Source organism: Heterocephalus glaber, unplaced genomic scaffold (genome assembly GCF_053883595.1).
Source record: "Heterocephalus glaber isolate CG9 unplaced genomic scaffold, H.glaber_assembly_v1.0 deba00000896, whole genome shotgun sequence".
Lineage (NCBI taxonomy): Eukaryota > Metazoa > Chordata > Mammalia > Rodentia > Bathyergidae > Heterocephalus > Heterocephalus glaber.
This window is the reverse complement of record NW_028258170.1, coordinates 4,373,616-4,387,232: the sequence shown is the minus strand read 5'-3', so window position 1 is coordinate 4,387,232 and position 13,617 is coordinate 4,373,616. Positions and strand designations below refer to the sequence as shown.

Sequence of the window (13,617 nt, the reverse complement as noted above, 5' to 3'; positions counted from 1 at the left end):
CCTGTTAATGAACTTTGGAACCTTAGAGGGGCTAGCACAGAATTAAACCATTATTTTTAATAATTTTTATCACTTTGTCTTTTTCTTTCAAGATTCATATTTTTAATGAGAGAGTATGACAGTGGAAGCCACTGGATTATCATAAAGTAGCTGGGTAACACCTACTAAGAGAATATGGTTATGCATAGTAACAAAGTCAAAGGTGAATTTCTATTATTCTAATATTTAAATATTTCTCTCAAATAATTGGAAAAATGACCACGTCTCCTTAACTATAATCTCAGTGCATCTCCCTGGTTTGTATTGTTTTTAAATTCAGCAAGTATTTATTGAGTGCCTGTTATGTGCTAGGTATTGTTCCAGGTACTTGGGACACATCAGAAAACAGAGCCATGCCCTTGTGGAGCTTACGTACAGCAAGCTCCCTTTTTTGTATTCGAGAAGCTTTCTTCAGAGCAACATAAAGGAGAAATCAGCAGGATCTTTGTCTTCTGTCCAACTTTTCTCAAAAGAAAATACACTGGTACCTCAGTTCATGAACTCTTTTGTTTGTAAACAGTTTGGTTTGCAAACTTTGCATGAGGCGACAAACACAGTAACAGCCATCTTTCCTGCATGAACACAAACGTGGCTATCTTTTCCAGAATCGTGGAATGAATTAAGTTTGTGAACCAAGTTACCATTGTACCATTGTATTAAGTAGGATTTGCCAACAGTAAAACAAAACTAAACAAGTATCCATTTTTTGTGGGAAAAGAATGAGAGAGAGTTGTTCTGTCATATTGTTTTATTTTGATGTTCAAAACACTTCCTCAAAAAGCATAGTATAGTTTAAGTTAACACTATGCTATGATCACATTCTTATGAAGGTCTCTCTCACACACAGCTTCATATTAGTCATGTCAGTAACATTCAGTACAGTTGGACACTACTTTTCATTTACCTCCAGTAAGAAAGATGGCTAGAAGAAAACTACTGTGATGGTCATGGCTTTAGGTGTGTTAATGGCAGGGTCTGTATGTTATCCTGCTAATCTCTTTATTTAAGTCCCAGAAGTTGTTAATTTCTGTATTACTTTACACTGAATTTACTGTTTAAGAATATTCATTGTTTCATTTAATTGTTAACCAAATGTGGATAATATGAGTGACAATACAGTGTGTTAATACAAGTATTTAACAGAAGAATGTTGTGGTAAGCAAGAATTTGATTCTTTTCTCCCTTTCTCTTTTCTTCCAAATAGCACCCAACAATGACTATAGCAGAAATGTGAATTCTTTCTTCTTGCTGAATCCACAGCCTTAGGAATCCCCAGCCTGGGGATCCTTATTTTAACAGAACAGTTATCTGCCTGTCTGGTTATCCCATACCCAGATTTCTTTAGTTTTTGTTTGTTTGGTTTTTGGTACCAGGGATTGAACTCGGGTCCTTGCACTTGCGAGGCAGGCGGCGGAACCACTGAGCTAAATCCCCGGCCCTCCCAGATTTCTTTATAATAGACCTTTTTTTTTTTTTTAAACAAAATAAAATTATTTGTTTGAAATGAGACAAGACTGAAAAGCAAAGTTTTATGTTCCACTTTTGCCTCTTAATTAGACTTGGTTTTCTCATTCACAATTAAATACCTAGAAGCCATTTTTGTATTGTATCAATCACTTTCCCATCACTGGGACACTACCACACACACACAACTTAAAGAGTTTTATTTGATTCCTAAGAGTTCAGTAGGTTTAGTCCAGCTTTAGTCCATAGTTGGCTGCTCCAAGGCAGAAAGCATGGTGGAGAAAAGCTGTTCATCCCATAGCAGCCAGGAAGCAGAGGGCAAGGGGAACAGCCAAGGACAAGAATACACATGCACCCAGTAACACACCTATTCTGACTAAGCCCCGCCTGCTAAGAGGATATTCAACAATGGACTCATTGATGGATTGATCCACTCAGGAGTATGACACCCCCATAATCCAGTCACTTTGCAAAAGCCACACCTCTGAATACATGAGTCTTTGGGGGCAAGGGAGAGGTAAAGATCTAAACCATAACAAAGCTGTTACAAAGTTTGTACTTAACCACATATATAACAATAGTGTTTGGTTTGTAAGTATTCTTTTAAGGTAATCTTTTTAACATTATACACATTATATACATTATAGCTAGACAGACATGTAAGCATTTCCTTTAGGCAGTTATAGGAAGGGGTCGGGGGTGGTTGGCTCAACTTGTTCTGTATCATTTTGGTAGTTTATCAAATCCAGGACCTCAGATGTATGATTTTAGAAACTCATTGTTATCAGTTTACTTCCCAATGCCTTTTTCAATGCATGGCTCAAAATGTACTCTAGCCAATAGAACAGTGAGGACCAATGTCAGGCACTCATGCTGGATATTTTTCCATTCACAATAATCCTAGCTTTCTCTGGTATCAAGAAGGCAGTGTTCCTTCTCATAAAGACTAACTGCTTGAGACTTGATTTAGTGGCATCTATTATAAAATAATTTATGCCGATACCATTTTCAAAATGTTCAGTACTACTAAATGATATTTTTCTTTGTAAAATTTGTGAAATAATTGATTATTGCCCTATATCTGCATGTGGAATGAACATGACATAGGTCACTAGGCTTCACTTGGAATATTTCCAGTTGTTTCCTTGGAGAAATTAAAGGCTAAGATCTTGAAAAGCCCATTATGTAGATAACACAGTGTCCCACCATCAAAGTATGCAGTGTATGTTCTCCCGATTCTCCTCCTGGTCCTAGTTCTGCCCGTGTGCACACATGGGATGCTTATCTCATAGAAATGCCATGTTGCACATGTTCTTACTTTGCTAAATATTCAAAGATTATTCTTAGTAACCTTCTAATTTCTCCTTAGGGATATAAAGAGTATTCACTAACATTCAGTAGTTATTTGATCTCCTGAGTAGGACCTGAGAGATTTTGTTTTTAAAGTTTCTAATTCAGATGAGCATTCCTATTTTAGGTGTTAATTTTTGTGTAGAGTACTACAACTCACTAGAGCTCTGATTTAAATATTATGGTAAACTTTATAAGGAAGAACATCTACACTCATCCTTGATGCCACCTATGGGGGAAGGGCAAAAGAAATATTAAATTTATGAAATTCTAAAAAATAAAACAGAATATTAGCTTTTGATTTGCTTGTATTTATGAAATTTATTTGGGAACCTATATAATAATCCAATTGTGGTGTTTTTTTTCTCCCCAGAATTACCCCTGGACTACAAGTTTACAAGATTCTCTTCAAACAGTTCAAAAACAGCTGGCTACTATCCGTTGGTCCATTATACCAATGGTCTTATCAAATGATGAGACACTGACAATCATTCTAATGGAAACCATATATGCAACAAATGTTCTGTTAAAAATGTTATTTTCAAAAAATATTTTAAAATGCTTTGTAGGAACAAGTTTTTGTGAAAATGACCAAGTAATTGGTATTTGTCCATAAGTTTCTATTTTATATAAACTTATTTGATGTTTAACAACACTCACTATATTAAAATCTAAGTATCCTGGAAGTAAAAAGAACATTATTGTTATTTTCCATACCGAGGTACACACACACACAGTCCAGTGGTTCTCCAAGTGTTATGCTAGATTAATAGCACAGCATCACCTAGAACTTGCAAATTTGAAGGCCTTCCCAAAACCTACTGGATCAGAAACCTTGGGCATGGGTCCCAGCAATCCAGGGCTTTATGATTTTTTTCAAGCTATTACATTTCATACTAGTCCTGTCTTTTCCAAAACAAGGAGATGAACAGACATGGGACAGTATACTACAAGCCAACTATCTCAATCTCCACTGTTCCCCACTAAGTTTTTCTTCCCCTTTTAATGTTAAAGGTTGCTTATTTATTTTCAATAACTTTAAGACATGGATTCTCAAAAAATGGATTGTGGCCTTCCAAAGTTCAGCCCCACCAAAAAAAAAAAAATTCCTTAATATTTATCTCTTTAGAGAGAAATGACAAAAAAAAAAAAGGTTGAGGAAAACTGCTTTAAGAGTCTTTTGGGTGTACTACAATCCAAGATTGCCATGTTCTGTATGTCATGTATAGTTCCATTAGTAGCTATTTGTTAAAAGATGTTTGGAGCCAGATAATGTTCCTAAGCTCCTGACTACACCTTATGCTGTAACTTCACTGTCCACAGTGGACAGGACCAGAAAACAACACTGGTCATTGTCATTATTTTACTTATTGTAGCAAAGGATTGAGCATATGAAACATACAATGAAAAGATAACTTCTGTTATGATTTATAAATGTTCAGATAAATTCCAAATATACTGTAGACAAGTATCTCAGGTAAGTACTAGGTTTTTTGACTTTTTTTCCTCGAAGTCAATAGCTTTGTCTGTTATCTACCAATGACTATATATGATGATGTATTTGAAAATGATATCCAGGCCTGGGGATTTAGCTCTGGTTCTGCCGCCTGCCTTGCAAGCACTAGGTCCCGGGTTCAATCTCCGGTACCCCCCCAAAAAAAGAAAATGTTATCCAAAATGTCACTGGAATATTATAATAAGCATACACAATCAAGTTTAGGGCTCAATGAAAGATCTCATGTATAAATAGAAATTTGATTTCTTTTAAAAATAAAGTTATTCTTCCTCATTCATGTTTATTCGATAAATGACAAAACCAAAAAATCTTTAAATGCTTTAAACTGCTGTTAAGAAAAATGACAACCACAAAATAAAAAATTGTATGTTTTGGCCACTGAGGAGTAGAAATTCTCTCATGTCAAAAGTTCTAGTCCTACTGTTTCTGTTACCTACCTGAAGATTCTAAAGTTACCACCTAATTTGAATCCACCTTTTCCATCTTGTAAAAAGAAGATAGTGTGTTTCCTTCCACCTTTCTAGCATATCAGTGCTGACTCAAATGAATTTCCTTTGTTAGACTGAGACTTGTGAAATGTTCATTTCATTATTTATAAAAAGTGGCAGTGTTTCCAGTTGTATATGAAGAGCAAAAATAACCAAAATGTGGCACCATAAAAATTAGAATACTAAAGAAGAAAGGCAGCTTATTCTTTAATAGTTGTTTGAAGTTAAGAAAGCAGGAAAATTGTTCCAACACAACCAGTACAGTTTTGGCAGTAAAGAAAACACCTGTATTTTTTACCACTTAAAACAGTTTTGTGGAAAAGTATTTTCTAAACATCATCTTTGTTTACTACTTTTCTTTTTTTCGTTGGAGACAGGGTCTTGCTTTGCAGTTCAGGCTGGCCCTGAACTCACAATGTAGTCCAGGCTGGCCTAGAACTCATGGTGATCCTCTTGCCTCAGCTTCCCCAGTGCTGGAATTACAGGCATGCACCACAGTGGATGGCTTGTATACTACATTTATGTTAACTAAACTCCTCTAGGTCTCATTCTTTTAAGGAGCCTGAGATAGATTTTTGGAGGAATAAATCACTAGATTCTGTGAGTGCTACTTAAATTGTTTTCCTAAAGCTGTGTGGTGCTTTAGAAAGAGTACCTGAAGGGCCGGGGATTTAGCTCAGTGGTTCTGCTGCCTACCTCTCAAGCCAAGGACCCGAGTTCAATCCCCGGTACCAAAAAAACAAACAAAAGAGTACCTGAAATATTAAGACTGAAATTTATCTAGAAAAACATGGTAACAAATAAATCTGTTATAAAAGATTTGTTAATGGTTTGTTAATAAACCATAAATCTTTGAAAGGTAAATAATCTACTAATTATCATTAACTCAGGCCATTAGACATCTTGTTTCATTTACCGACCATTCAGTTCACTCCAAAAGTCCTGCTCTACTCTGTCTGTAATGCCTTGTTCTTCTTCCTCTGTTGTGGACCTTACTCTTTATGCAGACCTCCAAACCAGTTAGGAGATGCTGTCATCCTCTGGGCATGAAAGAAGTATTACCACTTTGGTCTTCTAAGGCCCTTGAGAAGTAGTGTCAAGCTTCATAATTTCCCTGTGACTATTTGATAATTTTAATGATTTTCCAATCTTTTATAAATCTGGACAACACAACTTTTTATTCATTATTCTTTTTTGGTAAAAATAGCAGTGACATTTTACTGTCCAGCACATAAGAGAAGATAGAAGAACTAATGATTTCTTTTAGTTGGACAGCAATTCTGCTAGTATTTATGCTGGTTAAGAACATAAATGTCAAGTACATTATTACTAAGGCAAAGGATCTCAAGACAGAATAGTTTTTGAATTATTTTCACAAGACATAGAAACAATTTACAAAATCTTCACTCTTCAAAGATCACATTCAAATGGTACTGCTAAGAATAAAGCTGTATGAAGAGACCAGAACAAACTATTCATGAATATTCACAGAAGTCTTCATACTGCACAGGACACTAATTTGATATTTTTGCACATGTTTTCCATGACAAGCAAAAAACAGCCCTGAAAACAATTTTGCCAGTAGGCTGTAATGGAGAAAGGAAGTAATAGGATTTTACTCAGTGAAGTGAGTATATACCATTAATCTTGAACATATACAAAGGTCACTCAGAATAAGAGAAAACATCCAGGCTTGAACATTTGTTTACAAAAATCTATTGGTGAATTCAAGGAATTAGGGAAAAATTGGAAGAAAATTCTCCAGGCATCCCATTTAAACCTTTACCCTTTGATTTTCCAGCCGGCTGTACCTGTGAGGTGCCTCAGAGGCCTCCCTCCCATCACTGATCCTGCAGGGTTTTAGTGTGTTCTGGGATCCTTGCAAAGCCTGAGCTCATTTCAGCTTCTGGGGCTACTTAGCTAGAGCACCCCCTCCATTGGTTGCGTCCAGACTTCCTTAAGCCTTCAGGGAGTTTATTAAGGCAAAGCCTTCAAAAAAGGGGAAATCACGAGCAGCTCATGTTTATCACCATGATTGTACATCCTCCCATCCAAGGCAGCCCTGACAGCACTGCTATTCCACCTACTGGAACTCTTCCTGGAAATGCAGACTCCACATACCCCCTTATGCCCCAGGAAAGCTTGGATCTCCTACACTGACTGCAGCCCGGACCCTTACATGTTAGGATAAAAGTAGGGAAACAAATTCAGAAGATGAGAAATGAGGGCCAAGAAGGCCAGATAGTATAAAGGAGCCTTTTGGGATTACAGGGCGGTAATTTATAATAGAGAACAGGGATGGCTGAGAAATTGCTGTAGGATTTTCTCTATAGAGTCCAAAGCCCCCAAAAGAATTCCCCTCTTAGGTGAAGTTATAGTTGCTTCGGCACATTCTGCTCAGGGTCTGGAACCCATCGCTGAGGTCCTCTCCCTCTCAACTTCTCAAACTAAAGCTCAAGAAACAGGATTTGATGGAATGGATAGGAAAGGGTGGTGTTATCCTTAAAAAAATTAATATTAAACAATTAACCTACAGGTCTCCCTTTGATACTTTTAAGACCTTGCTAAAAGAAATGGAGGACAGGAATGGGGGCGTTAAGAGATTTGCAATCTGTTTTACATTCTGGACACAACCAAGGGGAGAGCAAGTAAACTAAAACCCTGCTTTGTCAGCTATGTTTTCTGACTCTGAGCTGTAAATGTCACAAAGAAAGGGAGAGGGAAAAGAGTGAGAAAGATGTAACAAGCCTCATCCATGTTCCAGAGGAACCTCAGTGGCCCCACTGGCAACAGCTCCATTCAGCATGGGCATGGAAGGGGTTAAGAGGTTTGTCCAAAGCTGCCTGTATTAAGGATAGTTTGTAGGCCAGAGCTCAAAAAGGCTAACTGCTGGAAGGAACCCATTCCTGTCTTGATTTGGGCACTGCCACTTGGGTTGATGGGTAATCATGAGGTGGAGGAAGACAATGGTGACCTATGCAATGCTCAACCAGGAAAGAAATAGGTGTGCATTAGAGCACAAGCCTTCATACTCACCAGAAGTTGATCATGATGTACAGTAACCAAAGGGGAAAAACAATGTAATATCATAAAACACTTCATCTATTACCTCACTCGTGTAGTAGTCACCAAACACCTGGTTATCCTACCAGATGACCAGCAGGGAGGACAGCAAAGGCCTAGAGGGCAGCTGGGATACAGATCCTGGTAGCCAGAATGCTCGGTTTGGGTTGATGGCACCTGGGTGGGATATCAGTTTCACCTTGCAGTGGTGAAACTCAAAAGAGTATGTTACAATATATGGCTATCAGGAGCACAACCAGCTTAAAGTATGAAGCCTGCCTAGTTATTTGCAAAGATGTACCAAACTTCCTTGTGGTAGACAACCACTTACAACACTGGGAGAAGACCATGGTCACAGACAGTACCCAAGCGATGCAAAGGAAGGCAGTAGTATCTACAGCATCGTGACCTTGGCACAGAAAAAAACAGGCCACGCATGTGGAACATGTTAAAATGCAGAACAACAGGAAGTCCCAGAGGCAGGTAAGCGACAAATGCCACTGCTAAAGATTTAGAAGAACCAATGGCCAAAATATCCAGGACAAAGAGAAAGGCTGCATCATGCTGGCCAAGCATGGGAGCTGGTAAGAAAATTTGTGCGGGAGCTTCTCAAAGGGACAGAAGTTAGCCAGACTGGAATCTGAAAGATCTGGGGCTCTCCACAGGCTGCCTTGGTGCACCTCGAATTCCTCTGCGGGGCCCTTCACCCATCAGGTAGTATTGCAAGGGATTGGACCACAGTTCCCCTTTGATAATCTCAGCGATTCTGTCGAATTCTAAGAGGCTGTGGTCTGAGAACCAGTTGAAGAAACTGGGGACAGTGTTCCCTTCCCGATTCCGATGGATATGGGCCTGGGGGTCTTGGCCCCGGTGCCAGCGGATTGGCGTGGAAAGAGACACCACACGGCCAGAGGACCTGCGCTCATATTCCTTGACCAGGCCCTCGTTGCGGAAGTAGGGGTTGCTGTGAAAGATGAACTTGAATTTGCAGCCTGCTCTAGGGTGTTTAAGCTCCTCCACCTCCAAATTGATCATGTACCTCATCATATCTTCATCTTGGCCACTGATCATAGGAGACAGATGGGGGTGGTTCCGAAAAGCTGTGACCCAGAACCCTGGGATATTCTGGATGATGAAGCTCCTGCGCTGCATATGGAGTCTCCGCATCCGGCCAAATTTGCGCTCCAGCTGCAGAAAGGCCCTGTCAGCCTGGGCGTTTACATTCGACAACTCCTGATCGATGGCCTCCAGTGAGTCCATGCAGGTATTGATCTTTGGGGTCCTGGGCCTTGTCTCCTCTTTTCCTTCTCCAATCATCTTTTTTTCTTTCTGTACCACCTTTTCCTCCATCACCGGCTCTGTGTTTCCCTCCTTTTCCGAAGATGCTGGGATGGCGCACTTCTTAGTCGTCATTTCCTTGGCCTTCGCTCCAGGCATCATCTGAGACCCCGAAGTCCCTGGGCCAGCGGCTTCTGGAGCCTTCTTTCCTGAGGGGATGCGCGGCCCTAGAAGCTGACAGCCATTTTTCTGGCCGTTGTCAGCCGCCACAGAGTCCGAGGTTGCTTCCGGACCCTCAAAAGGAGGCAAGGCACCTTCTGGTTTAGCCCTGGTCGCCGCCAGGCCGCGACTCCCAGGCCCCGGGACGCAGAGCATGGGCCCGGGGTCCGCCGCACCCCCGGACGCGCCCCCCTCCACGGCGGCCTGCGTGCGGCCCTCACCTCCGTGCACCATTGCCCGGGCGGCCTCCCCCTCTGCACTGAGCCCCCGGCTCTGGCTCAGGTCCAGATCTTCTGGGGAGTGCTCAGGAGTAGCGCTTTCGGCGGGAGGAAGTTTGTTGCCCCCATCCAGGCCACTCATCTTGGCGACAGTCAGACTTGCAGAACAGCCCTCCTCTCGTTCTGCTGAAGCCGCGCGGGGCCGCAAAGTGCCCCTAGAACCACCCCTTTTCCTCTAGGTTACCGTGGCAACCGATGACGTCAGGGACAGTCTCGTGAGAACTCGCTGCTAGGATGATTCTGCTTGCCAATCAAGCGTATTCCTTTGTGTCCTAACAAAATGTTATCACTTTAATCAATGTGGAAAAAAATTGACTTATAAATGAATGTAGACCAAACTCAAGCATACAAGAGCTGTGTTAATGTGGATTTCTCAGCCTCTGAACTTCTAAGGTACCTAAGCTATTCTCTCCTAAAATATTTACCTAAAAAAAGGTTAGATACTGTCTGTTCAAGTCAGACCATAGGGCTTCTCATGAATTGAAAAATGGATTACCAACTCCCAATCCTTCCTTCTTTAAAAATACAAATTCGTAGCTATTACTAAACAATTGAGATAAACAGAATTTGATTTTTATAGAGAAGTGAAGTGTTGCTATGCTGTCATGATTTTTAAAAATAGGAACACCTGAAAGAAAAACTTCTCTCATCCTGAAGACATAATAAATATGTATTATTTCAACTTCCTTACAGATTTTAAAGTTTTCATACTTTAGCCAACGTCTGTGAATCAAGTGAGCGATGTTTCCTCTTCACTTTTAATATGAGTGACAAAATGTTTTTCCTTACTTAGAGGTGGCTACACACAACACATGCACAAAATTGACCTTTAGGCATTACTGGAAGAAATATAATCTCAGAGGATTTAATTTCCAAAATGATACCTATTACATGTTGTTTTTCCTCAAGTTACAATCTTAGAGTAGTAGTTTCTGCTTCATAATGACTGTGGCCAGGGAAGCCAGCAAGGACAGAAGGAATTATCAGCTATTTGCATGCATCTACCCTTCTTTCTCTTTTAAATATTACTTAAAAAATTAAGAAACTTTAGCTAGCTATTCAAGTCAGTTCAGAGAATTCATTTGAAAAGATAATACTACTATTAGTTTTTGGAAGTATGGGAATGCTGGTATTAATCTTTAAGAAAAAGGCAAAAGCAAAGTGAAACTTAAATTTTGCATATTTTGTGTTTAACATCTTAAATTCCTATTAAAGCAAACTATTTCTCTTTGCAATAGAAAGTCCATCATGAACAACCCAGAGCATGATCTCAGTCAAACAAAGGCTCAGAAATGAGGATTTACCAAAAAAATCAGCATGTATTCTAAGACTTCTAGTGAGGGAGATAGTGTAGACCTGCTTCAAGTAAGAATAAAGGTGGAAAATTGAGGGCAGACAATAGAGTGTAGCTGTTTAGCCACATTCTTTTTTATGGGAACGAAGAGGATAGCTCCAGTTACCCTACTCAAGGACATGGTGTCCAGACTGATCTCTTTATTGACTTCCAGCTAATTAGTTAATCCTATAAACATGTGCTAACAAGATTTACTCAACAGGTAGCAATTACTCTTCTCTCTACTTTCCTCTGAGTCCTCTTTATGCCTTACTGGGATGAAATTAATCTACTGATTGATCTTTGTAAAACAAGTTAACTGTGTGCTATAATTGACTTTGCAACTGAGTTATTCTATCACATTACTGATTTCTTTTTCTAAAGAATCTTTGCACTGAAGAACTCTCCTGGATTAAACCTGAGCCAAAATGCAGACAAGCAACAAACTGCTGAAATTTACTTTGTAATGCAGAAGGGAAATTTTTTTTGCTATTATAAAATTATATAGAAAATTTTAAAGTACATGTGCACTTTTTTTAGTGTATCAAATTTTGTTCTACTGGAAACAGATCTGTCTCCAGCTTTCATTATTCCTGTCAGCTGAATCACTCCACTTCGAACAGCTGCCCCTTTTTAAACACTCAGTGCATGCAGTAAGGCATTTAAAATGCTTTATATTTCATTAGCAGGGACTCAGGAAGCACTGAGAAGTTAAACTGACCATGGTGGTACATAAGTTGCCTCCTCCCATCTCCTGTGTATTACCTTCTTTAACTATCTTACCATTCTGATGGGCCTCAAGCTTTCCGTAGTTCTTATGACCTTTGCCATCCAATTTCGTATTCGTCTATCCCCTACTTTTTAACTTTCTTGAAGGTGAGCGTTATCCTATCTACACTGACTGTATAGTAGCAGCTTCTCTGGCATCTATGAGTATCTCATAGAATGTTTTAATGAAACCTGATGATTTAGTTTAAATTTGAATGAAAACATTAAAAGGTTTTACCAAAGTAAATAATGTGACTGCTGGCATTTGAGTTGGGTAGATACAGACTGTCATTATGAATCATATCTTACAATGTGGGCAAGTTAGAATATTGTACACTTGTATACAGTTGAGCCTGTTCTGCTGGCATTTTGCAGTAAAACTCACTTCATAGAAAAAGTTACATCAGTAATGATTCTATGTACATCAGTTATGATTCTATGAAAAAAAACCATAGAAAATGCCATGAAAACCTATGAGGTAATTTTTATTTTCCAGGAGATAAGTTTAACACAAGTCCAAATGTAAACTCATATAGTCAAATACTAATGACAGTAAATGCTGGAAAATATATGAAATATATCCTGTTAATCTTTTGAAGTTTATTTTCCAGAGTTCTACTTTCATTCATATAGATATATATTTATTATATTACATTTATTTAGTGCTTTCTGTATACCAGACATTTGCAAACTTAAATGTGTCTTGCCTCATTTCATTCTCACAAGGATGCTGTGAGATGATAATATGACCTCCACTTTACTTTGCCTCAGAAGGAACTGAATCAAATAGAAATTAAGATCACACAGCAAATGGTGGAGCCACAATCTGAACCCAGCTTAACTGATTCAGGGGCCTGTACACTCATTAATTATATTGTTCTGCAAATCTGTACAACATATAAATTGAGAAGGCACTTCCTTAAAAATAAGATCAGCCAGGGCTGGGGATTTAGCTCAGTGGTGCTGCCGACTGCCTCGAAAGCATAAGGTCCCGAGTTTGGTCCTGAGTTTTATCCCCGGTACAAAAAATAAATAATTAAATAAGATCAGCCACACACTTGCAATTCCAGGAGGATCAAGGTGAGTTCAAGGCCAATCTGGGCAACATAGTGAGTTCAAGGCCAGCCTGAACTACATAGCAAGACCCTGTCTCAAAAAAAAAAAAAAAATGGCCATTCCAGTTGTTTGTTCAGGGTGCTCTAGCAAAACACCATAGACTGGGATGCTTATGAACAATAGACATTTATTTCACACACTTTGGGAAGCTGGGAAATCTAAGATCAAAATGCCAATGGATTCAGAATCCACTAAGGGCTTCCTTCACAAAGGCCAAGGAAGGGTTGAGAGATCTCTCTGAGGCCCCAGTCTCCTGCAGGCCCTAATCTGGGCCCTGTTTTACAAGGACACTAATGGCCTCTCAGAGGCCCCACCTCCAAGCAGCCCCGCTCTGGAGACTCAGTTCCAACACAGCAATCTGAGTGGGAACATAGGGCTGAGGATTTAGCTCAGTGGTTCCGCTGCCTGCCTTGTCGTAAGCGAAAGGACCTGAGTTCGATCCCCCAGTACCCGCCCCCCCCCCAAAAGACACTGAGCAGGAACACAGACACTGTCTCTACCATCCTCCCTCCACCACCATGCCCCAAATCAGTCACAACTGTTTGGGAAGTGTCGCAATTACTAATGAGAGAGAAAAAAAATAATTTATGACCCTCTGTTTCAATGCCTTACTAGTTTGCAATCCATCAAATTTAACATCTTTTTTATAGCAAATATTTTATAACTCCCTTTTTCTTGAAATTCCAATTGTAGACCACTTTTTAT

At 39.5% G+C, this 13,617-nt stretch overlaps 2 protein-coding genes across 16 annotated transcripts in view; one reads left to right on the top strand and one right to left on the bottom strand.

Moving 5' to 3' along the window:
* Window positions 1-4,642, top strand: part of Nt5dc1 (5'-nucleotidase domain containing 1) — a 136,975-nt gene extending 132,333 nt beyond the window's left edge. For 9 of the 15 annotated variants that reach the window (XM_021247808.2, XM_021247811.2, XM_021247809.2 and 6 more), the window contains one exon: window positions 3,227-4,642. In XM_021247808.2, the coding sequence (XP_021103467.1) occupies window positions 3,227-3,469 (243 nt within the window). In that variant the 3' untranslated portion in view covers window positions 3,470-4,642. Of the gene's footprint in view, window positions 1-92; window positions 203-1,243; window positions 2,435-3,226 lie in introns of those variants that run through there. The other 6 variants (XM_087207893.1, XM_021247813.2, XM_021247810.2 and 3 more) reach the window with 3 other exon arrangements.
* A 389-nt stretch (window positions 4,643-5,031) lies between these two features.
* Tspyl4 (TSPY like 4) lies at window positions 5,032-13,351 on the bottom strand. Its single transcript, XM_004869074.3, has one exon. The coding sequence runs from the start codon at window positions 9,775-9,777 to the stop codon at window positions 8,545-8,547; it is 1,233 nt and encodes a 410-aa protein (XP_004869131.1). The 5' UTR covers window positions 9,778-13,351; the 3' UTR covers window positions 5,032-8,544.
* Between the last annotated feature and the right edge of the window lie 266 nt (window positions 13,352-13,617).